General features: G+C 45.5%; 1 protein-coding gene across 3 annotated transcripts; it reads right to left on the reverse strand.

Moving 5' to 3' along the window:
• Positions 1–149: 149 nt before the first annotated feature.
• On the reverse strand, positions 150–19,182 carry Lrrc61 (leucine rich repeat containing 61). 3 transcript variants are annotated; one of them, XM_034518766.2, is made up of 3 exons: positions 18,997–19,182; positions 502–1,414; positions 150–387 (listed from the first exon to the last, which is right to left on the reverse strand). In XM_034518766.2, exon 2 carries the CDS (start codon positions 1,300–1,302, stop codon positions 523–525), a length of 780 nt encoding a protein of 259 aa, XP_034374657.1. In that variant the 5' UTR covers positions 1,303–1,414; positions 18,997–19,182; the 3' UTR covers positions 150–387; positions 502–522. The 3 variants fall into 3 exon arrangements, with proteins under 3 accessions (XP_034374657.1, XP_076769518.1, XP_034374656.1); XM_076913403.1 differs by adding an exon at positions 2,777–3,157 and having other exon boundaries at positions 150–1,414; XM_034518765.2 differs by having other exon boundaries at positions 150–1,414; positions 19,013–19,182.
• Between the last annotated feature and the right edge of the window lie 6,732 nt (positions 19,183–25,914).

The following is a 25,914-nucleotide window of genomic DNA, read 5'->3' on the forward strand; positions in this document are numbered from 1 at the left end:
GTCTGTCTGTCTGTCTGTCTGTCTGTCTCTACACTTCCTGCCTAGTACCAGGAAGAAGCAGGTAGGGTGAGTGTAGGAGCCTCCTTCAGGACCAAAGCAGAGATATAGAAGCCTGTATATTTGCTGAAGAAGAGACGAGAAGCGATACATATGAGCACAGGACTGTTTAATAAGAGTTAGCAGGTGGCAAGTAACCTTACCCACAAAGCCTTGGGTTGGGCATCTGAAGGGGCGCAGGCTCAGCATTCCGGAGCCCCCAGAGCCTGGCTGCAAGGTGTATTTGCCAGATAGTGAGGGGATCTCTTCTACCTTCTAGAGGTGACCTGGAAAGCATTCCTCTGTGGGTGTAGGAGGGCAGGAAGCATCCTTGGAGAAATGTAGGAAGCTCTGAAGAAAGTGATGAATGAACAACCTAGTTTGCAGGTTCAGTGACCAGAAATAAATAAATAAACCGAGAGGCAAGGGCCTGGGGCAGGGAAGGAATGTCTATGATCAGACTACCTCAGCTATTATGAGTTGCATTCAGAAGACAAAGGAAGAGGTGGTTTCTGCAGGGCTGAGAGCCTGCTGGGCCTGGGCCAAGCTCTCACCAGCCTGACGATCCAGGTCAAGGCATTCCTGCAGTGTGTCCTGAAACTGCCGGCAAGCCTCCTCTAGAATGGAGCTGCTCCGGATAGGCCAGGACTCCCAGTAGCCGGGCTCTACCCATGGCTGGGCCTCGATGGCTCTGGGGCCTGGGCTGGAGCTGGAGCGCAAGGAACTGTCCAGGTCTCGGCATAACTGGTACAACTCACTGCCCCGCCCACTCACACGTTCCCCATCTATGACTTTGAGGCCAGGCAGCAGCTCTCGGACCACAGCCCAGTAGGAGGGATTTGCACAGAGCGGGTTGCTGAGCCGGGCCAAAGGGTCCCGGAGCCTCAGGTGCTCCAGGCCCTGCAGCCCAGCCAGACACTGCAGCTGGCCAGGAGTGGTCAGCAGGTTACCAGCAGCGTTGAGGCTCTGCAGGTTCTCACAGGCTGCTAGTGGCTCCAGCCCTGTCAGTCGATTATTGGAGACATTGAGCACCACCAGCTGACGCAGGGATGCCAGTGGGCCCAGGTGGGTAAGTGCATTGCCTGATAGGTCAAGCCACTCAAGGTTCAGGCACTCCCCCAAACAACCCAGGTCCACCACCCCTAAACCCCGAAGTTTCAGCAACAGGATGGAATCCAGGGCAAACTCTCCAGAGTGGGACTTCAGCAGCTGGGGTGTGATAGTCAGTGTGTCAGCCTCTCCTGGCTTCTCTCCAGGAGGCTCCATGATAGGAAAGATGGTTCACACGGCTAGCCGGGCCCTGGCAGTGCTGTTAGTCACAGGGATGCTGGTACCTCTGAGAATCAGCTTGCCGCTCTCCCTCAGTTCTGCTTGGGTCCTAAAGAGAGACAGACAGTCAGGCCAGCCTCTCCTGGGCATGCGTCCTGTGTAGCCCAGAATTGCAGGACGCCATGCAGATGGCACAAAGTCCTTGTGCTCACAGAAACCAGAAATGTTAATCACACGGGGTTGTCTCTTCAAGAGGGAGGTGGGGTAGGGTGCTTGTTTTCCCCTCACAGAACTGCGGATAAATGTGGTTAACAGCCTAGGTGACCTCTGTACTCTGTGTAAATGAGCCCACACCAGTCCTCCCCTGGAACATTAAGATGGCACAAGTAGTCTATTTATAGAGGCCATCTTTATGGAAAAGGGACATATACTTTGAAAAGAGTTTCAGTGTGGTTATGCCCTTAGTTTCACTGTGCGCATGGGATTGTGCTACACCAGGAAACCATTTTCCAATATTGTACAAGCTCTGAGCTGCGCTGGCATTGGCAGTGTCCTAACGCTTTCTGCAGGTATAACTGCCGGCCTAGCTCAGCCTGCCTGGGCCCCCAGCCAAAGTCTGCAGTTTGGAATGAGGCCTGCTTTTGTTTTCCTGTCCATGTGACCCTGGATCCTCTATGGGCGGTACCGGCATTGACCCTCTCCCCACAGGCAGCCTTCTCTCACTGATGTCACAGTGAGACATGGGCTCACTGACCCACAGCCACTAAAGACATGCTTGCTGTCCCCCCACATTCCAGAGCTATGAGAGGCACTCCTTTTTGCTCCAAACTGGCTTCCTGGACTTCTTCACCTCCCCCAGCTTGCCCTTTGGTCACATGATGCCGTACCCTCAGTAACACTGTGCTGTCCAGCACACAGTGACCATTGCTGTCTGCTGATCTCTGAGAAGTGATGTCAAAGCAGAAGGGTTGGTAGGGGAGCAGGGAGACTTGGGTAGGGTTGCCTGGAGTTCGAGCAGTGTGTAACTGGCTCACCCCAGCTTCTCTGTTAACTTCCACCCTGTCCTACCTTCCTTTACTTCAGTTTCCTCAGTACCCAGGATTAAAAGCCGACCTACCCCTCAGGCCTTATAGCCCCAGCCAGAGCTGCAAGTTGGTCTGCATCCTCGGGATACCATTCTAAATGGTGATAATATTGGGAAAATGGAAATCACATTTTTGAGTGAGCGAAAGAAGTTACAGCCAGCACATTCTTATTTGGGTCTGCATTCCAGGAAGGTGGTAATGACCTGTTGTCTATTTTAAAACAAATTCAAGCCAGGAGTGGTCATTGTAAACCTATAATCCTAGTTCTCAGGGGTGGGGTAGGATGGAGGATGGGGTAGCAAGAGGCGTGGGAGTTCAGTTGGATTCCCTATCTTAAAAAACAAAACCAAAAACACCAACCAACCAATCAATCAATAAAAAGTTACCTTTTAAAAAAAGGAACCCTTTAGGGTTAATGAAGATGTATCACAATAGTCGCTGGAAAAGTTAAGTGATGACGGTGCTGTGAGCCTGGTTTCCTCAGAGGAGGGGATACTTAGTAGCCTTGATCATGTAAACTTAGTCACTGGGAGCCACCAGTTCACATGATCAGTGCTACTCAGTATCCCCGCCATCCATCAGTGATTCCTAACTGGCAGGATCTTCAAAGAGCTCCCCGCAAATGCTTTGACGGGGCTGAGAATGGATCTTACACGTCCTCTCAACAGTACAACTGAGGAGGGTATTCTTGTCTTCATAATTATTCCTCTGCCAGTTCATTGGCCTGCAACACTTCAGTCCACTGGGCCATGAGCTTCCTGAAGAGCCTAGAGGAGACAAGGTGCAAGGCTGGGCTACCCAGCAGCCCTGTGATCCTGTACGCCCAGGAGCACATGAGGCTAGGGATGTATATGCCAACCTAGCTGTCCCTATTGCCATGAGGGAAGTAAGTAGGGGTAAAACCAAGAGTAAGCTGCTCAGGTCTACCCAGTACCAACCGTGTCGGTGTCTCCTGTCCCCCACCCCAGGGAGAGAACATCTGGGCAACATCTGGGTATTAGGTAATCACCTACTGCAGGACCAGCAGCACTGGAAAAGACCTTCTCTGGTCTTGGACCTGCTCTGTCTGTCCCTCTGACTCCCTCATCTCGGCTTCCCACAAATGGTCTCCTTTTCCACTCCAGCCCATGTTTACTGACTAAGTGACTGACCAAGCCTAAGATTTGGGACCACCCTGGAGATTCACGCTGGCTGGCAATAGTCTAACATAGAACACAGAGAGACAGTTGGTGTAAAATCAATGAAAACAAGCAAAACTACTCTGATGTCTGGAATAAGCTTTGGGACCATGCTGCACAGAAGGCCTGGGGAATGTGGGGTAAATTCCAAGCTCTGAGTTTCCATCTACATAGCTCTGACAAGTTGCTTTAAGTCAGGGGCTCCTAAAGGCTTGGTCCAGGTGCTGACTTCTTCCTCATGCCAGGGCACAAAAGCTTTTCATGTATTTCCAAAGGTGTCAGATGAACTATGGTGATTTAAATGAAAATGGCCTCCATAGATTCATAGTGAGTGACACCATGAGGAGGTGTGGCCTTATTGGAGAAAGTATGTCACTGGAGGTGTGCTTTGAGGTTTCAAATGTTCAAGCCAGGGCCTGTGCCACTCTCTCTTCCTATTGCCTGACGATCCAGATGTAGGACTCTCGGCTACTTCTCTAGCATCATGTCTGCCTGTGAGCTGTTATGCTTCCCACCATGATGACAATGAACTAAACTCTGAGCCTGTCAGCCAGCCTCAATTAAATGAGGCTTTAAAAGAGTTGTCACAGTTATGGTGTCTCGTCCCAGCAATAAGACATAGACCATGAGGATGTCAACTGGTCCTGTCTCCACATTCTTCCTGGACGGTTTACCTCCATCCTGTCAGGACTGATCACTGGGTAAGCTGAAAGGTTGGGCGGTTAGGTTGGAGGAAGCCTGGTCAACACTCAGCAGCAGAGACTTGTCTTCTTTGCCGCCTTCTCCCCACCCTCTCATCTTTTGCCTGGACACCTTCGTCTTAGGCTACACAAGCACCAGTTAGCAACCATGGGTTCTGGAGCCTCCTTTTGGCTTGCTCTGCACAAGTGGTCCAGCACTTTACCTAGGAAGCAGTGAGGTGAAGACAAGATATCTCCAAAGAACTAACTCCCAATGTAGACACTTGGGTCAAGGGTACATTCTCCCTGCTTCTCCAAGAAAAACCAATCCAGGTCAACTGATAGGATGAATGTGCCACTTGGCAGGGAGCAAGGGGTTTTTCATGCTTTTGTGAGGAGTCAGAGGTCCTGGTCTTCCCCTTGTATCCACAAGGCCATTTGTATGCCCAGAAACTCCACTTAACCTGTCTTTGGCAGGTCCTTCCTGGCAGCACAGCCAAGTCTGATGTGAGTCATGGCAACTCTAGTCTTGGAAGTCAGGTCTGGGATAAGCTGGGGTGGCACCTGGGTTCTTGGGTCTGGTCACAGGGGAGCTGGTACTTACAGCAGGGTCCCAGTCTCATTGATCCTGCTTGGGAACTTGGGAGAATGAGAAGATGGGCCCTAAGATAGGCAGCAAGGCAAGATGAAAAGAATGGTTCTGAGTCACCCTATGTCACTCTGGGGACTGCAAGGACTAAGCCATATGGGAAAGAACTAAACAGCATAAGTCAGTGTATTGTATGGATGCATCACCTGCCAATCAAAAAGCCTATGATGGCCTATGGCTTAGGCAGGAAACAGAGGTGGGGCATCTGGCAGAAAGGATTCTGGAAGATACGTCAAGATGGACAAATGCTACCTGAGTACAGACAGAAAACCAGTCACATGGCAGAATGTAGACTAGACTAAATGGGATATTTTAAATTATATATATTTAGAGAAGAGCCTAGCTATATGGCCAAGATATTTGTAATATATATTGAGTCTGAGTCTTATTTCAGGGAGCATGAGGCTGGGAGAAAGAACCGGACATAACTTCAACAACATGGCGCCCAATGTAGAGCCTGAACCCAGGCCCCTGAGATTATGAGTCTCATGGACTATCGACTGAGCTAGCTGGACAAAAGGTCTGGTCTCTTTAGAAAAAAAAAAAAAAAAAAAAAGAGGAATGCTGGGAAAAAGATTTAGTAGCCAAGGAGCCAGAACCTTCAGACATAATATAAAAGGAGGCTTTTTAAAAGGAGCCCTTATTAAATCTAAAAACAAAATACAGAAGTTGGGACTTCTCTCAAGGGCAGGCAGGGCAGCCAAGGGGAGAAACCAGGCTCCTGTTTACACAGGGGCTGAAGGCAGCCAATACAGCAGCAGAGGACAAAACCTGTGGAGACTTCCTGAAGACCACCTCAGCTTTTCCCAAGCTTGACACAACAGGTAGGCCCAATCCTGTCCTATGGGAACGCTCATGCCATGCAGGAATGCAGCCCTAAGTCAGCTGCAGCCATGGCCAGGCACAGCACAGCATCTGAGCTAAATAACAGCAGACACAGGAGACAAAGACAGGCAAATCTGTGTAAATCTTAGACCAACCTGGTCTAGACAGTAAAGTCAGGGCTGATAGATTCAGCTACTTACAAATGATAGTCTAAAAGTCAAAATGACACACTTTTTTCCTTAAAGATGCCATGTAGGTTTTTGTTATATATTTTGTAATAATAAGTAAAGATATCCTTGATAATTTAAAAAATATACATCAATCTTAAATTTATATATAAAAAGAAAAATATAGGTATATTTGTCCGCATAGATATTAATCTCAAAAGAAGGAAGAAAAAGGTAAAAATTGGTATAAATGTTTTCAAGGGTACATAGATACTAAATAAACTCATGCCTTTGAACTCAATACTTGGGAGACAAAGACAGATAGGGTTCTTATGAGTTTGAGGCCAGCCTGATCTACAGAGCAAATCTAAAGTCAGCCAAGCTACACAGAGAAACCCTGTCTCAATAAATAATAATAACTGTTTTAAATGACTTTCATTATCAAAACGGAGGTGGTTATAAGTTCTATGATTGTGATGGCATTACAATCCCCTATGAGAGAGTCAAAATAAAGTAGACCTAGGTAGAAAAGGGGGTTGCTAAATTGGATCAATCTATACTTTTGACTTCAGACTGCCAGACAAAGAACATGACACGTTGGGAGAGGGGCTCTAGGTTTGTGTTAACAGGAAAGAAGAAAAGAATTTGGACTCTTTCCAAAATAATCATCAGATTTGATAAAGGGAGACCCCCTGAAGATCTCAGCTACAGACAAGAGAAAATCAAAAGAATCATATGCACTGGTGATGTATATTGCTAAACTCTCTATTGAAACAACTCTGAAACTGGGTGGGACATACATATGTCTCTAACCACAACTTCAGCTTTGTATAGCCAATGGATCTCAACAGAATCCTCAGAATCCATCATGCCATCCTTTCATACGGCATGAATGAAGATCTATATTGCAGTTTGGTTATATGATCAAACTAGCTCATAAAGAAAGATAATTGTCTTTCACCTGTTCAAACAAGGAGGAAAATCATCTTTAACTGATCTGTACACATTGCACACGCCATACAATATGTTAATATAGAAGAACACATTACCTCTAAAAGCTTTATGTTAGGGGAGGGGAGGGGAGGGGAGGGGGGGGGAGGGGAGGGGAGGGGAGGGGAGGGGAGGGGAGGGGAGGGGAGGGGAGGGGAGGGGAGGGGAGGGGAGGGGAGGGGAGGGGGAAAGAATGCAGCCCTAATGGTTCACCCTCAGGAATGCTGAGATGCTGAGAACTGCTGCTCCAACTCCCTGGTTGACCCTTCCTCAAACTGATGTTGTTCCCAGAGACTTGCTTCTGGAACAGCTTCAAAAAAGGCTGCTGATCCCAGATGACCTCGGTTCGTCCAGCCTTCCAGACTGCTCCAGTCAGGACCTCAGTTAAGCCCTGAAGTTTCTCACCACACAGAGAACGGACAACAAATGATGCCAGCTACCTTTCTTTGACTTAACCATTTTTCCAATTTCCTTTTGGGCCCCAAACAGGAATTCTTTGCCCCAGTTCAGCAGGAAAAATTATAAAAAGACCATCATCTAGTCCCGTAAGTTGGAGTGGACGGTTTTAGTTACTTTATGAGTAATAGATATGTTATTTTAGGGGCTGGTTATGAATAATTATGGTCTTGGACCGGAAGGAAAAGAATAGGCTTAGACTCAGGGATTTCTATCTCTCTTTCTTCTTTTTTTATCCTTCTTTCTTTGTTAGGTAAGGAAAGGGGGCTGAGAAGAAATAGGGGGCATATAGAAATATAGAAATTAGCCAAATAGGGGTAGATTATTGAATCTACTCTTAAACAACAACAACAAAAAAAACCATTTTATAGCCATAACCTTACATTGGTAGAGATCTTTATGCAGAATTGATGTCATATTTTGTTACATTGGTTTGGAATTTTGTGTATTAGTACAGGTTTAAGGTTTTCACTGCTATACACTTTTATATTTTGATACAAAATTTAAGATTAATTTTGTTACAACATACTGTATATTATGCTTCAACTCTTAAATAGGCATTGTGCCTATGCAACTCATCTCAAAATACAAGTTACAAACTATTAGAGATGGTTAAAAATAGTCAGATAGTCATATTAGATACTAGTTTCGGTAACTGAAGTGGAAACTTCTAGTTTCTTTGGAAAGGTAGAATGATGTCAAATGCTGGTTTGCTGGGGCACACGGTGAAAGGACGTCTTGCTAAAGCAGACACTTGAGAGAACGTTTTCCTGAAGCAGACACAGGTGAAAGGAAGCTTGAAGGAGTATAAATACGGCCCCACAGACAGTTGGAGACAAGCACTGAGCTTTGGTTTGGTTTGCTCTGCCTTGCCATTCTTCACTATTGACACACATGTTCACCTTACATAGAATTGTTGAGCTCAACTTATAGTAACACCACCGTTGAGAGAAACTCTCCTAAGAACTGCTGTGAGGCTCCTGCAGCAGCTTGTTGCTACCACTGCCTCGCCTCAGGCCTGTTGGAGAGCCTGGTGGTTTCTTCAGATTGCACTACAGCTGCTGGTTCATGCCTAGTGTCTGACTGTCAAAGGCCTGGACTGTAGCTGCTGGTTCACGTGTGGTATCTGCCTGCCTAGAGGACTGGTCTGCAGCTGCCGAGTCGCATTTGGTGTTTGCTATGGGACTGAACTGCTATGAAACAATATCAAGCTTGCCCTCAAAGAACTACTGGTGAACAGGTCCACTTCCCCCATATCCTAATAATTTTTCACTTACACTACCTCTGCTGGGTGGTAGGCTAGAGGTGAGGTTGAACCCTTATTAAAAGTAGGTTGGGGGGGGGAGGGAATTTTTTTTTTTCTTTTTTTCCCTGATACTAAAACTTGTTCTGAGAATTGTATATTGCAGAATACACAGCCTTGGTGTATCTACTCATCAAGTATACAGAGCAGACCTGCCCAAACCTCTGATGTCCTGGAATTCCATCTGGATTCAGTGAAGACACAGCATCAGAGGATTATCAACTTACTCTTCCCCCCACCTCTCTTCTAATATCTCAACGCCCGTAATCAGCCTGAAGAAGTTACAGAAGAGTCAGCGCCCCTATTCCCTGGGCTTGGGGACTAATGTGGTTAATAATGGTCTGTCTTTCTAGGGAAAAGTAGTGGTTTTGTTGGAACAGGGAGGATTAGCTAGGACTTACTGCATAGCCATAACCTATTGGTAGAAATCTGTATAATTATTATCAAGATGAAGTTATAATTTCTTAAAAGGTACAAAATTTACTTTGATTTCAAATTTAAGGTTTTCATTGGTACGAGCTCCTTATTAATATAAAAGTAAGATGAATATTGATACTCTCATGGGCATTGTGCTTGTATAACACATTTAGGAATACAAGGCCAAATAGTCCTTCCTTAACTTTTTAACTGATTTGGGACAGTTAACCTATGAGTTAAGGGACTATAGCAAATTTATGGCTTTGAGTTAATTGTTAGGAGGTTAACCATATTTTATTTAGAAATAGCCAAGAGGAGTGAACAGACAACAGTCCAGGTGACCTTACATGGATAGTTGGTTTTCAAAACGTCAGAAGTCCATAGAATTGACGCAACAAAAATTTATATAAATGTCCATTCTGATTAGAGACCTGTCTGCTCCTGACAGCTTCCTGTTGTGGATTCTAAGAAGAAATTGAGCATCCTTGGAGTTATTCCAGTTGTGTGGTGACAGCCACTAGGCAAGAATTGCCTCTTTCCATCTACAGACTAACTACTGTCCTGAAGAGGACACACATGCAGAATAGTCGACTGATTATATCTGCCCAGACAGAGTAATCAGCCCTTAATAATCCTGCTATTATTAAGGATAATTAATTATCCTTAATAATCACTAAGGTCTGTCAGATGACTCTGGGCCAGAAGGCTGAAGATTTGATGCTCGATACTATTCGGTAGTATAGGGGCTTCTCAGGTGTTCAGAGGTCTCTATAAATTGGCTAAGTTTTAGAAGCTATGTTTAGTGCTTCCTATAACTTCAGTTAACTCAGTCATTCTGGATTTCTGACGGGGTTGAAGACCCATAGTCTCATAGCCAATCCTGGCTATTTACTTTGAGAGAAAAGATCTGAGTAGATAGTTTTCAGCTGACATTCATTCTAAAGCCAAAAAAAAAAAAAAAAAAAAAAAAAAAAAAGCCAGGATCAAAAGTAAGTGTTTTAGTTAGAAGACAGAGGTTCTGGTTAGTCAACAAAATGATGGACTGGGTATTAGAACTATCTTATACCTCACTGGTACAATTAGGAATAAGTATGCTCTAACTGTATTTTGAGAGAAAAGTTTTACTTTAACAGGAAGAGTGATATGTAGGAGGAGCTAAGTGGGAAGGAGTACTGAGAGGAAGAGATGGAGTAAGAAGAGAAGTTGAAGGAGAGGAGAAGCTAGGTGATGAGAGAGAGAGAAAGAGAGAGGGGGCATGGAGGCAGATGTTCACAGGTCTCCACCAGTCAAAGATAGTTTTTATATCTAGGTTGGGTATTGGATTACCCTTCTGATTGAGCATTACCAAACTTATAAATCCTTTGATTAACATTTTAAAAAATTGTATAAAAGCAAAAAGGAAAGGGGGGCATGGGACAGGGGTTTTCTAGGGAGGGGAAATGGGGAAAGAGGATGGCATCTTAAATGTAAATAAAATAAAATGAAAAAAAAACAAAAACAAAAACAAAAAAAAAGTAGGTTGCAAAAAAATTCATGCCTACAGGTAATTACAATTAAATGTTGTTCAGGTTATTCAGATAGTAATCAGCTAAGAATAAGCAATGTTTGGCGATTCAGATGTGCTATAAATAGATAAATGGTCATCAAAGACTCGGAGATCCACAGAAAATGACATTTAAAATTATTTCATTATTAAAAAGATCTTCTGACTGTGAGACAGGGCTGCTCCAGACAGCATCCCCATTCCCCTTCAAAGAAGATAATGAGTATCAACAACCTCCAATATGGAGCTGCTTCAATTATAGCAAGCTAGCCACTGGGCAAAGAAAATGTCCATGCTTCAACTACAGACAAATGTGTCCAAAAAGGACTCATGGAAGTTGATTGCCAACCTCTGCCAAAACAGGGTAAGCAAGTCTTTCATAATTCCTGCTGCACATAAGGTCTGTCAGATATCCTAGGCCAGAAGGCTAAAGATGAATGCCCCAACATTGTAGAAAATACTGGGGACTGTCCAGGCCATCAGCTGTCTCTATCATTTCTTAATTTTGGGAAGCTACATCCCTGTGCTTCATATGCACTCAAGTAATATTTACTCCTTCTCAAGTCTCTGATGGGGTTGAAGACTAGATAGTTATAGTCTCACAATTAAGCTTAGTTGTTTACCCTATTTAAGATGATGTTCTAGGTCTAAGAAGATATTTTTAGGATGGGAATGCAAATTAAGATTGAAATTTAATTATTTTTTTTACATAGGATAGATAAAAATTTTTCCTTAATTGCCAAATACTATGGACTAGACATTGTAAATGTATACCATGCCTTATAGTTTCCATAATTGTTTCATACTTATTATAACTAAATTTATATTTAAAAGAAAAGAAGCCTTTTATTGGACTAAAAAGGGACATTATAGAGAGAATATTTTGTATTTTGTATGGATGCATCACCTGTCAATTAAAAAGCTTATGGCCTGTGGCTTAGGCAGGAAATAGAGGTGGGACATCCAGGAAACAGAAAGGACTCTGGGAAAGAGCCAGGCAGGAGACTTACCAGGGAGATGTGACAAAATGGACACATGGTACCTGAGCACAGGAAACCAGCCACATGGCAGAACGTGGGCTAGAATAAGTGGGGTATTTTAAGTTATATCTAGACAGAGAAGAGCCTGGCTATATGGCCAAGGTATTTGTAAATATATATTGAGTCTGAGTCTTATTTCTGGGAGCATGGGGCTAGGAAGAAGAACTGGACATAACTTCAGCACCCATCAAAGATGGTAAGAAGCAACCTCAGAACATCACCTCCTTGGCAAGGTGTGATTCCACTCTTTTAGCAAGGTCCCATGGTCCCTGCTCACTGTATCTGTGTTCGTTATCTTTGCCAAACCAAGTGTGTTGTTGTTGTTTTGCTTTGTTTTGTCTGAGGTCAGAGGCACTTGATCTTTTCCTTTTGTGAACGAAGTAAGGAAAGGTCCGGTGGTCATTCACAACACAGTAGAGACAGAGCCAAACTGTGGGTATGACAGACACTGTCCATGGCAGGGACTAACCTCAGGAGTGAGTAGTGTGTTTCTGGGGTTGCAGAGCTCCAGATCTCTGGATGCTGAGCGTGTGGGCTGTTCTTGGTACCAAGAGTCCAGGGACAATGTGCCACATGGCTCATTTCCTGTTAAGTTAGTAGCTAGCCTTCAGAGTCCTGGGATCGAGACATTGCTCACTTCCTCTGAAGTTCCTTCTCTGGAAACCAGCTGTGAAGAAAACTCTCCAGCAGCAAGGCCCGACGTGCCCTTTCTCATGTTCATTGCTGTGTCACACTTTCCCAGAGGGCTGCTTATTCCTTCAGCTCCCAGGCCTGTGAGCCCTACTCCTCTATGACGCTTATCTGCAGTGCCACATGGCACCGAGTTAATGGGGTTTTCTGAATACGTACCAGGAGTGCCTGCCTGCTTCCACCCTTTGGGAAACCCTTTGCCTTCTATAACAGACTACCACATTTTCTTGTATTTCTTCCCATTTCTGACCCCTCAGTCCCTTACCTGGCATACTCTCCTTCTAAGTGCCCCTTAAATGATATTCCTTAGGCTGCCTCTATAGTCCCTATTTCTGGACAGTCTCCAGGTTGCTCTGCTCATCACCCACCATCAGATCTAGTTCCCAGCTCATTCTTCAGCCTCTGAAGCTCTTTTTGCATCAACTCCATCTTGGGACAGGAATGCCTGGCCTTCTAGGTGCTCAAGCCTAACATCTATGTATGGTTCTTATGGTGGTTTCAAGAAAAATGGCTCCCATACACTCAAAGGGATTAGCACTATTAGAAGGTATGGCTTTGTTAGAGGAGTTATGTCACTGAGAGTGGGCTTTGAGATTCCAAATGCTTAAGAAGGCCCAGTGTCACACTCTCTGCCTGCAGATCAGGATGCAGAACTCTCAGCTCCTCCAGCACCTGCATGCCACCATGCTTCCTGCCATGATGATAATAGACTAAACCTCTGAACTCTAAGCCAGTCACAGTGAAAGGCTTTTCTTTATAAGAGTTGTCATGGACATTGAGTCTCTACAGAGCAATAAGCCCCAAGACAGAAGTTGGTACCAAGCCTAGGATACTGTCATGATTAGAGTTGTCATGGACATTGAGTCTCTACAGAGCAATAAACCCCAAGACAGAAGTTGGTACCAAGCCTAGGATATTGTCGTGATTGGCCTGACCATGCTTTTGCCTGGGTGAAGATGAAACACTTTGGGACTTTGGACTAGAAAAGTGATTGGACAGTTTAAGAGGGGTTTAATGGGCCAAGAGGAACATGGAAGACAACGGTGCTGAGGGTGATTTGAACTGCGGGGATCCAGGTCAAGAGGTTTCAGAGGAGAAGAATATTAATATGTAGCCTAGAGATCATTCTTGTAACAGTTTGGAGAAAAATGTGGTCGCTTTCTGTCTTTGCCTAAAAAATCTGCCTGAGGCTAAACTGAAGAGTTATGGATCAGCAGCTTTGACAGAGAAGATTTGCAGACAGCCTAGTATAGACTGTGTTGCTTGGTTATTAGTGGTCATGCTGACGGCTAATCTATAATGAAAAGAGACAAAGCTAAGCAAGAAAAAAATATACAAATGTGCAGTCTGAGGAGAAGGGAGACACCAGGAAGTGTAGCCAGATTAAAGTCTGGTTATAAGTGCAATGAAGGGAGTGACGACCTCAGAGTAAGACTCCACCCAGCCAGGTGGCCAATTTGTGAAAAAGAATTAAAGAAAACCTAAGGCCAGACATGGTGGCACACACCTTTAATCCCAGCACTCAGAAGGCAGAGGCTGGCAGGTCCCTGAGTTTGAGGTCAATCTGGTCAACAGTGTGAGTTCCGGGACAACCAAACTTAGGCAGTGAGGGAAACCTTGAAAACAGAAAGCTCTTGAAGATGTAACATGGAGGGGCCATGTTCCAGCCCAGCAAGCAGCAGAACTTAACAGTTCTGGCCACACGGTTATGGCTTTAGAATCAAGTATAGAAGAAAGGGGTTATGGGATCTCCCTCCATGACTAGGGGAAGCTGCTGAGGCCAGGGATGTGTCAGGGCTGTCCCTGCGTGGAGACCTAGAAAGGCCACTGTGTGACGCTGTGAAGGTGAGGCCTGAGGTGACCCCAAACTGTCGGAGATACCAGAGCTGTGGGATCCCTGCTGAGGAAAGCCGCTAACAGGAACTGGAACCAGCCTAAGAGAAGGAAGCGTGCTGCAGTCACCAAAGCTGAGAGGAGATGGAGAACTGAAGAGCGTTTTCAGGTCAGACATGAAGATGCAGAGTTTGGAAATTCCCAGCCAGTTTTTGGTCTTGTTCTGGTTCATTGCTCCCTCACTAGGCTCCCTTTCCTCTCTTTTGAAATGGTAAAGTCTATCCTGTGGTAAAGTCTATCCTGTGCTATTGTATGCTGGAAGTATGTTAACTTTTAAGGCCTAGGTAAAATGTTACGGCCTAGGTAACTGTTATCTGTCTAGCCTGCCCTTTTGTGCTTTTACCAAGAAAACCTTTTCATATGCTGTTACTGCTGTTACTAGGATGTTCTGTGCTTTGATCTTCTTGAAAACCAATCGCAATGGAAGTCAGTTAAAACTGCTTTGTATAGTTAGCCACAATAAATCTGGACCTAAACCAAAGGCCAGGAGCAGTTCCTGCACCTATGTATAAACTTTTATGGCTTTTGCTTTTATAAGCTGCCCCTGAGATGGACCCCAACATAAGAGAGACACCTGCACTGATATATGAAGCTATTTGGAATAAGACTTCAATTTGAGTAGTGATCAAGTAAAGTTTAAGTTCCCAAGACCTCTCTGGGAACTGACATCCTCCTTGGCAGAAAGAGATATGTACGTGGGTAACTGACATCCTGTTTGGCAAGTTAGAATATGAATATTAGGCAAGGCAAGTCCCCTGCCACAGTTGACTACCCCAGCCAGTGGGAACAGGGTAAGTGCACAACAGACATTCCTAAGGAAATCCCCATCCCTAAATCCCAATTACTGGAATAACTGGGCACAGATGTTTGTGAATTTTAGGCTTAAAAAAAGCCCTATAGGATCTTAACTCAAGGTCACAGCCAGCTCCTGAGCCTGGTCTGCAGCCCAGATTGATCAGTCTTGGGGTGCGACATTCAATAAACCACCCCTATTTGAACGAGATCGATGTCTGAGTGGTCTGTGTGGTGATTCCCAGACCACAGCATCATCTGCTCTTTCATTCTGGTTTGACAGGGTGTTACAGTTAAGAGACTGCCATGAGTCTTACACGAGACTTTGAACCTTGGACTTTTAAACAATGTAGAGATTGTGACAGACTACAGAGGAGGAAACTGGGCTGAATGCAGTTTTGTGTTATTATATGGCTACAAGCTTATGGAGGCTAAGGAGTGAACTGTGGTAGCCTGGATATAAAAGGTCCCTATAGGCTCCTAAGGAGTGGCAATATTAGGAGATGTGGCCTTTTCGGAGGAAAAATATGTCACTGGGGGTGGGCTTTGAGGTTTCAAATATTGAAGTCAGGCCCAGAGTCACCCTCTCTTCCTGCTGCCTGAGGTTCTGGATGTAGAACTCTTAAGCTACCTCTCCAACACCAGGTCTGCCTGTGTGCTCCCATGCTTCCTGCCATGATGATAATGGACTAAACCTCTGAACTAAAAGTCAGCCCCAACCAAATGCTTTCCTTTATAAGAGTTGCCATGGTCACGGTTTCTCGTGACAGCAATAAAAAGCCCAACTAAGACAGTCCTCAACTTGACTCCTCCTCAATCACTTTTTTTAGACATTGGGAAAAGAAGTCAGGAGACCCAGGATGAAAGAACAGAAAAAGACTGAGGAGAGCCCAGTGAGCCAGGATGTGTTTTCCTGGAAGAGAAAAGACTCAGAAGAGGACAACCGACTGTGAGCACTGAGAAGCTAGCACGCTGCATCTCTGCATAGCAGAAGGTAAAATTGCAGGAGGATTAAGCTTGAAGGCCTTCACCATGACAGAGGTGTCACACACTGCAGACACAGAGCAGTCTCTAAGAGACAAATGAGCCAGCCGAGAGAGCCCTGAGACTCTCCTGGGAGAAGGGTCAGAGGTTTAAGAGTCAGAGGCTTTGAGCTTTTCTCATAAAACTCAGCCACCATAAGACTAAATGAATGAAGGCCCACGAGAGGTGACACTTGTGAAAGAACTGGACAAAGCTGTCAGCACAAAAGACCATCCATGGCCCAGAACTACTCTCAGACATCAGAGAGAGGAAACTCATATTTTATGACCGAAGAAACTGCAACCCAGACCATTAGTCCAAGCCTCCAGAAGCTGTCCGTGAAGATATAGCACAAGACATTACCACTAGGCACCAGCACCAACAGTAGAGTCAAAAAGGGAGGAACTTGCTGCCTGTTAGAGCTACAGCCTGGAGTACATCCCCAAACCTCCATCCATAGACCAGTGAGGCCACCGGGGCACAAACCCTGTGCTGTTTCTCATCCCTGGTCCATAGAGGTGCTCTTGGATCCATTCAGTTGTTTATCAAAAATGCATGAAGTACTGTGATCCCACGTGACACTCGAGACATACACATATGCACCAGGAATGGCTGCACACGCCTGTAACTGCAGCTGCTAAAGTTTAAAGCTCCTGATACAGTAATCCAAGGTTACAACTCAGTAGTTGACAGAAAGCAAGCAGTAGGAGACTCCATATATCTTTAGTCTGAGGCACCTCCTGAGAAGCCTCCTCCCTCACAGAGTGTTGCTCCATTTTCCATGCTTGAAACGACAGCACGAGCATACGTACAGCACTTGGGAGGCAGAGGTAGGAGCTCAGGCATAGGCTAGCCAGGGCCACGTATTAAACACAAAGTTTGGGGTAGAGGCACACATCTTTAATCCTAGTACTCAGAAGCAGAGGCAGGATGATCTTTGTGAGTTCGAGGCCAGCCTGGTCTACAGCCTGGTCTACAAGCAAGTTCTAGGACAACCAGAGCTACACAGAGAAACTCCGTCTCAAAAAACAAAATCCAAAACAACAACAAAACAGGCCGGGTGGTGGTGGCGCACGCCTTTAATCCCAACACTTGGGAGGCACAGGCAGGCGGATTTCTGAGTTCGAGGCCAGCCTGGTCTACAGAGTGAGTTCCAGGACAGCCAGGGCTACACAGAGAAACCCTGTCTCAAAAAACAAAATCCAAAACAACAACAACAAAACCTAGTGGAAAGAGGAGTTGCTGGGAAACTCAGTGAGAAAGTGCTTGCCTGGTACATGCAATACCCTGGGTTCAATCTCAAATCAAAAAACAAGTACAAGAGTAACTGTCTGGTTGACAAGTTCAGCTCAAACCTCTCTCCTAGTATCTTTGTTAGGGTTTCTATTGCTGTGATGAAACACCATAACCAAAAGGCAACTTGAGAAGCAAATGGTCTATTTGACTTATACTCTTCAAACCCTCACTGTTCGTCACTGAAGGAAGTCAGGACAGGACCTCAAACAGGACAGGAACCTGGAGACAGGACCTGATGCAGAGGTCATGAAGGGGTGCTACTGGCTTGCTTCTCATGGCTTACTCAGCCTGCTTTCTTGTAGAACCCAAGACTACAAGCCCAGGGGTGCACCACCCAGAATGGGCTGGGCCTTCCTCCATTCATTGATCGCTAATTAAGAAAATGTCTTACAGCTGGATTTTATGGAGGCAATTTTCTCAAGTGAGGCTCCCTCTCTCATGACTCTAGCTTGAGTCAAGTTAACATAAAAACAGCCAGTACAAGGCCTACCATGTACAAGGCCCTGGATTCAATCCTCAATGTGTGTGTGTGTGTGTGTGTGTGTGTGTGTGTGTGTGTGTGCGCACACACACAAAAAAAAGTTTGTATATGTTCAGTACACTTTTTTCTAGTTTGTCGTTTGTCTTTCTGAAAATCCAGTCCTAATGGTTACAGAATTTTCGAGTGCTAAACTTTGGCAGGTCCACTGGAGCGCTGAGAAAACTGGAATGCTGGAAAGGCAGAGGAGGGGAAAGACTTGGCAGTGTTTCTCAGATGGAGTACAGGTGCCTGGGGAAAGAGGAGTAAAACACACTATGGGAAAGACGTGAACTAAGAGGTAAGACACATGGGATGTGTGAAAATACTGAGGAATCTTATTTCTCCTGACAGTCGAGGAAGCAGAGTGGTCTGCAGGCAGGCGTGTCAATGAAGGATTGTCAGGTGGGAAACAATAACTGTCCGTAGTCCAAAGCCTATGAGTCCCCCAGAGAAGCCACATAATTGTAAAACCGGCAACCTGCAGATGAGTGATCTTTTGGCATCTGTTCACCTGAACTAGGAGATGCCTCAGCACATACCATGTGTTGTCTGATTAGATTAGGACTTTCTCTTGACTAGTTTGCCAATCCTTCCCGGGAGCATGCCCAGATGGGACCTGGCTTCTGCCCTGTTGCACCGCACAAGCACACATCCAGGGGCATTCCACAATTCCACTATGTACAAGCTTGCCGGCTTCCTCCCCTCTCACGTTCCTACACTGGGGGAAGAAGGCGCTATAGTCTCCCACACAATCAGAAAATTTAAGCCACTTGGTGGGGTAGGTTTTAAATAACACTCGACCATCCTCTGAGCTCACAAAGCAAAAGTGACAAAAAACAGGGATCAAGTTCCTGCTAGAAGACTACATTTCCCAGCTTCCTTTAGGGACTACCAAAGTCATTTCCACCCATTTCTGCCCCCAATAAGGGGCTGCACCCTTCTTCCTTTGTAGGCATTTTTGCCATCTGCATACCTTGGTGACAAACTGCTCATTCACCGTGAATAAACAAGACCAAGATTGTCTTTCTAGAGCTGCTCTTGTAATCTATCTACCACACGAGCAGAACCCTTGTTATGTACACCCAAAGGTTGTGATTGTGGGCTAGAGCGCGTCCTGTCTCCTGGCGACCACGGCAGCACCCACCTCACGGGACTGTTACCGGTTAAGGTGTTCTGTCTGTAACTGCACTCAGAGCAGTTCCTGGAGCTGAGGGAGTGGCCACTAATCGCTGGCGATTCCGGAAGAATCCAGCATCCCCAAACAAACGGAGACCTCGCAACTGTGCTTCTGGCGCAGGCCCAGCCCATCCGGAACCAGCGAAAGGCCGGAAGGGGCGGGGAGCGGTGCGACGCAGGAAAAGTTGTTTTTAATAAGGGACTCCCTGCGCCTGGCTTGGTACGCAAGTGACGCAGATCGTACGACCAGAACTTCTGGATCTTTGTGCTGGAGCCCGCGGGCAGTGCTGCCGGAGGATTTTGTTCCTATTAGTTTGGTCATTAGTACATTTGACGGAGCGACGTTGGGAAAGGCATTTATAGATCCTTAACGAATATGTGTTCTGTAACGTTCGGTATGCCAGGGTGCAGGCCAGGGGTGACCTAGATTTTCTAACCCGTTAAATGGTGTTCGGTGCCCGGTCCGTGCTCGCCCACTCCTGTCCGAGCCCTGCACTGCATCGCGGTGCAGTTATGCTCACCGCTTAGCACTGCAGACAAAAGGCGCCATAATGAAGATAAGAAGGACTCTTCTTGGAAACCTTATTTATATTTTTAGAAAACTACCTCAGACTGTTTCCTGAGACAAAAGTGCACTGCCTGGTGATATTCCCAAAGGCCTTGCTGCCAGAGACGTCAACAATGCAAACTGGCACCTTTGCAAATGACATTGTCCAACAGATAAAGAAGTCTCAGGGAAGAATGCCTTTCTTTCATTTTCTTTCACAAGCCACTTGGAAATGTCTACATTGAGAGGGTTTTCCATCTCCTGATGCTTCTGGACTCCTGTACTCAGACAAAAGCAATTCCAGTTCAGTCCACACCCTTCCAGCCTGGGCTGGCTAAGTATAGACACAGCTTTGTTGTTCACATATTTGCACTGTATCACAGTGCAAAGTCCTTAACAAATAAGTGTTTAGTGACATTCAGTGTACCAGGCTGCAAGCCAGTGGTGACCTAGATTTTCTAATCCTTTAAATGGTGCCCAGTACCCATTTGATCTCACTTGAACTTCTGCATGTGATGGGCCAGCCTGATTCTATTTTAAGATTACAAGCTGTAAGTGTTCCTTCTCAGATCGGAAGGTGTGGAACCCCAAGACCCACACGGCTCTCAGAAGAGAGAGTGTCCCAGTGGAAGGTTAGACATGGGAGCCTAGGAACCACACAGATCAGAGGTGGGACAGTGCCCCAGTGGTGGGGCATCCTGAGACACAGGCACCCAGGAACCACATAGCTCTGAGAGGAAGCCTCCTCAGCAAGAGGCATTGCAGCTCTCAGAAAAGAGCATGCCCAGCTGAGCTCAGGAGCCTCAGCCCTGCTCCACTTCTCTTAGTTGCTTCTGATGCATCAAATCTCATAAAAGATGTTTACTGGAGGGTCCAGGGAGAGTGGAGACAAACCCAGGAGTGGCTGCCTCTTCTTCCAAGAGCAAGGCTGTTGAACAAAGGGCAGGGCTCATATAGGATTTCTTAAGGGCAGAGATTTCCAGACTGAGGATTGATGGGACTTCAAGTCCTGAGCTTGGGGAGCTCAGAGATTGGTGAGTTTTCCTGTTCTGGGATTGGTGGGATTTCATGCTCAGAATTGTGGGGTTTTGTGGGAAGCTCAGGGATTAGTGGGGTTTTCTGCTTAGGGATTGACGACTTTTCACCTCCTTTTCCCTGCTTTGGGCCCATGGCTGAGCCAACATCACTGCTGAGCTGCTTGGGGAGGCTAGTGAGGCGGTGTCGCCACCGTGGACAGCTCCTGAATTGGTATTTCATGAAGGTGGTAGGCTGAGTCAGGAAAGAAAGTGCCAACACCATGGACAGCTCCTTTGACACTGCTTAGGCACATCCCATAGGAACTACTGAAGCCATCTTGTTAAAAGGTCAAAGAAAGTTCATTCCTGTTTCCTGTAAAACTTGAGTTTGACCCTGTCTTGATCCTTTTCTGGAATTTTTCCACACCTATACCCAGACCTGCACCCTGATAATATAAGGTGTTCTGCCAAATAATTTTGAGATGTTCTGCCAAGTTCCTATATAGCCAAAAATCCTTGGAATCCCCTACCTTTGCAGTTGGGGGGGGGGGGAGGCTATTAAAAAAAATACTCACTTTTCTATGTTCAGAGCTGTTTTCTCAAACTCCACTTTAGGGAGATAGACCTGTCTGACAAAAAATAAAGCTTGCTTAATTCGACCAAAAATTTTAAGTTGGTGGTCTTTACTTTTGCTAGGTGGAATTAACACGTATTTCAGAAATGGGGTGTTCATTTCTCCATTGTACAGGGAAGACACTGAGCGTGTTACAGGGAGAAATGTTAAGAGTGATAAAGAAAAATTGTCAAAAGACCTAAGACAGGGAGGAAAACTATTCCAGAAGGATCTGCCCACTGAATAGCTAAAGATTTCCATGGCAGAGCACTCACTGTGTGTGAGATCCTGGGCTCCATCCTCACACCACCATGGGTGTTGCAGTAGGGGGGAGAGGGCATACTCAAATTCTGACAAAGCTAGGACAGTGGGAGATGTATAGCCCAGAAGCAGGAATGGAGTTCATGCATAGGAAATGACCAACTAATTTAGACTGCAAAAATACACTCTGAAATGTGTTTAGACATGTTTTTCCCGTCATCATTAACCCATTCTTTCATGCTTTACCTTAGACTTTTTGATATTTTGCTTCTGGGAGTTAGGTCTTTAGCCCTGCTCCCTTGTTGGGAGCCGACTTTAGTAGAAAGCGGCTAGATCAACTTTGCAGCCATCTGGAACCATATACCCTGATAAGAGATTTGGTTTTCAATAGCCTACAACAGCTGAAGCACACTCTGATATCCCACATATTTTGTGTTGCTGTTTACTGCCCCCAGCTGCAAGGCGCACGTGGTAGCCATGCCTGCAAGGCATGCAGTTCACGTGCTATCCACGCTATACACGCCTGTAAGGCTTATGTCATATCAACACCTGCAAGGCACGTGGCAAAAGCATATAAATACCTCAGAATTCCCTTCAATAAAAGAGAGACAAGAGACTTGAGACTTGAGACTTGATCAGAACCTCTGTCTTGTCTCCATTCTTTGCGTCTCCTGCCCCAAGAGCCCCACTCTCTCTCTCTTGACCAGAGCACTTAGCCCCAAAGCATTGGCCAGAGTACGGGTCACAACACTCCCTAAACAAACTTTATTTTTGTGTGTGGTCTGAGGTAGATAATTTGTCTTTTTTCTATTGAGAAACCCAGTTCTCCCACAGTCTGCTGTTTCCCTGCTGGTTTGCTCTGGCGCCTCCTCCTGTGCAGTGTACCGGATCTACTCGTAGTCCCAATGTCTGTCCTTACAACTTTCTGCTCTGTTCTTGTTGTCGAGCCCTACAGAAATACCTGTCTGTACTCCTCCTCCTCCTCTTCTTCCTCCTCTTCCTCTTCCTCTTCCTCCTCCTCTTCCTTCCCTTCCTCCCCCTCCTCCTCCTGTGAATTTCATAGCATGCACTCCAATCCCACTAATCTCCATATCTGCCCTCTGCCCTAGCAAACTCCCCCACAAAAGAAAACAAAAAAATAAATAAAAATAAAAAAATAAGTAAAAAGATCTCATCATGGAAGCTTCAGTGTGTCCTGTGTGTCACACTGTATACCCTTTTGTCCACATCTTTACTTGCAAATGTTGCTTGGGTTGAAAGCCTGTGGCTTCTGCTGCACTGTCAGAATGGAGATCCTGCTGCCTTGGTTCTGTAAGACCAGCCTCTTCGTAGGTGGGGTAGATGTTGAGGTGGGCCAACTCAAAGCCTTGGATCCAGGCCTGGGTGGTAGCTGAGTTGATCAGTCCATCAGCTCTGCTGCACCTGCACTGCCAAGGCCAGCTCTCCTGATTTGCTCAGGTGAGGGACAGGGCCAGCAGACAGGAGAGACAGGAGACACCACCAAGGCTAGGTCTCCAGCACTGTTCTTTTTAAAGTGTAATCTAGATCTGATTGATGCTCTAATTTCCCAAGTGTGCACTTCAGCAAGTTTGGACAAATTTATCCAAATATATCTATATAACCACTACAGTCAAAATATGGGCCATGATATTTTCCAGCTAATTCCCCACCATATCCCCCAAGTAATTGGTAATCTTGTTATTAGGGATTAGATTAAATTTTCCTAGTCTCTTTCTCTCCGTCTCTTTCCTTTTTCAGTTTTGTTTGTTTGCTTTTTTTTTTTTTTTTTTTTTTTTTTTTTTTTTTTTTTTTGAGACAGGGTCTTACTATATAGCTCTGGATGTCTTGGAACTCACTGTCTAGACCAGGCTAGACTTAAACACACAGAGATCCTTCTGCCTGTGGCTCCCAACGTGCCGGGATTAAAGGCATGCACCACTATGCCCAGCTTCTGATCTCTTGTGTAGCTGGAACTATATGGTATTGCTACAGGATGGATGCCGGCGCCTCTCCCCAGCAGCTATTCTTATTTTGAAGTTGTTGCTATTAGACGATGAGGCCTTTGGGAGGTGATTGTCTTGAAAATATAGTCTTTGAGTGCATTTAATGTCCTATGTAAAGAGACCTGGACACCTTAGCTTGTTCTTCACCACAGAAAACATGTTAGAAGTCACTGTTTATAATGGAGAAATCCGGACCCTCGCTGGACACCAGATCTGCTAGTACTTAGAGCGTGGACTTTTTAGACTCTAAAATTCTAAGCAACAAATGTCTTTTGTTTATAAGCCACCAGCTCATAGTATATTGGATAGATTGGTTCCAAGGCTTTGATTCAATTGAGAATTTGCATGTCCTGATGCTAAAGGTCCTTGTCCCCAATTGGTTTTTGATCAATCAATAAAGATGCCAACAGCTAATGGTTGGACACAGGGCAGGACACTTAGATTTGCACAGGCAAAGACATAGAGAGGAATGGGACAGAATCACCATGACATTATACATTATAATTAACGTTATTATTTCAACTTAATCTCCAAAGCTTCTGGATTCTTCTCATCGCCACCTTCCCTTAGAAATCTCCTCTACTACTCAGTAACTTTTTTTGATTCTCCTGTTTCCTTTTAGTATGTCTGTAGGTTCATTTAACTTGTTGAATCTCATGATCCACTGGCGTTGACTCTATCGCTGGGGTTCAGACATTGCTGATAGCCTCACTCCCCTTTCCCTCGTGGATTTGGTTAGACACGCTCATACTCACTTCACTCTTCCATTGTATTAAATCCCATTGAGTTTTCTAACAGTCACATGCCAATAACAAGCCATGAAAAGTATAAATTTATCATAGTGCATGCCCTTGTGTGTGTGTCTGTGTGTATATGTTTTGAAACAGAGTCCTAGTGAACCAGCGGTGGCGCAGCAACTAAGGTGGCTGCCTACAGAAGGTGCGGGCCCTCTGCTCTCTCTCTGTCTCCGCGGGTTCAAATCCTGCTTTGTCCCCTGCGGCTCCGCCTGAGTCTCATGGGGAAAAAAAAGAAACAGAGTCTTACTTTATTGCCCATTTTTGAAACTTTCTATAAACCAGGCTGTCCTTCAACTTGCAACAGTCCTCCTGCCTCTGTCTCCTGAATGCCAGGATTGCAAGTATGTATCAGGACTAGACCTTTTCTTTTAAAAGAGGCAGACAAGATGCATGTCTTGTACTCCAAGATGTAGCCGGGGCTGGCTTGGAATTTATCATTCTCCTGCCTATGCTAGAGCTAACTACAGGAACACATCCACCTTAAATGTACCATACTTCTGTAGCTGAAGGCATCAGTATCTCTCTCAGCAGCTCCCCCACAAACAGCTAGGACTATCCTGGGTGGTTTTTTTTTTTTTTTTTTTTTTTTTTTTTTTTTTTTTTTTTTTTGCATGTTTACTTTTCCAAAGAACTACACAATCAGCACCAACCAGTGCCCACTCCCTCCCCTCTGCCCTCCCAAAGCCCTTGAAAAGATCCTTGTGGTTTGAATAAAAAAATGGCCCCCAGAGGCTCATGTATTGAACATTTGTCCCCAGTTGGTGGCACTGTTTAAGGAGGTTATAGAACTTTTAGGAGGTGGAGCCTTGCTGGAGGTGGAGCCTTGCTGGAGGAAGTACATCACTAGAGGTGGGCTTGAAGATTTTATAGAAGCTTGGACCCACTTCCTGTCTGTCCCCCTCCTCTCTTTCTGCTTCCTGTGTGTGGATGAAGAATGTGATCAGCTAGCTTCTTGCTTCTGCCTCCAGGTCTTCCCCACCATGATGGACTATCCCTCTGGAACCAGAAGCCAAAATATACTCTTTCCCCATTATGTTGCTAGTTGGTGTTGGTATTTTATCATAGCAACAGAAAAGTAATATAACCGCACATTTAGAAATTACAGACTGTGAACAGGCCCCATGTGTTTCAGCACTGATCTCTTGGGGGTTCTTTCTAAAGCACTTGAGCTGTTGGCATTTCCTTTGTCTGGTGGGTCAGCAAGAGCAGTGGGGCTGAGATCCTGGCAGAATTTGATGTGGCACAGAGTTTAAAACACTAACGTGTTAACATAATGTGACGGGTAGCTGCCGGTGTTTGACTGACTAGGCATTAGAGTCCACTTCCCCAGTTCCGGATCACAGCACCTGTGAAGTGTGAGCCACCCTTACTACACTGATTCAGCTTTGAGGCTGGAACTCAGAATCTGTCCTGGAGCTGGCACTGGTGTTCTCTTGTTCTGGCTGAGAACACATGAATGGGGAAGTGAGTTTGCGCCCCAAAATGTGCCATACCTTTGTCGGGAGCAGAGTTCTGAGCTTCCCAGAGAGAGCAAGACCTGAGCTGCTGTCATGGCCTTTTATGTTGAATGTGGGGTCAACACAGGGGTACCCCAGTAACTGCATTGGTGCTTCCTTTCCCTCCAGAAAGGCCAGACAAGAGGTGACAAA

Source organism: Arvicanthis niloticus, chromosome 15 (assembly GCF_011762505.2).
Source record: "Arvicanthis niloticus isolate mArvNil1 chromosome 15, mArvNil1.pat.X, whole genome shotgun sequence".
NCBI classification, from domain to species: Eukaryota; Metazoa; Chordata; class Mammalia; order Rodentia; family Muridae; genus Arvicanthis; species Arvicanthis niloticus.

Excerpts from the sequence above, each read along its gene's own strand:
- Lrrc61 (XM_034518765.2), bottom strand. The coding sequence starts at position 1,302 with ATGGAGCCTCCTGGAGAGAAGCCAGGAGAGGCTGACACACTGACTATC.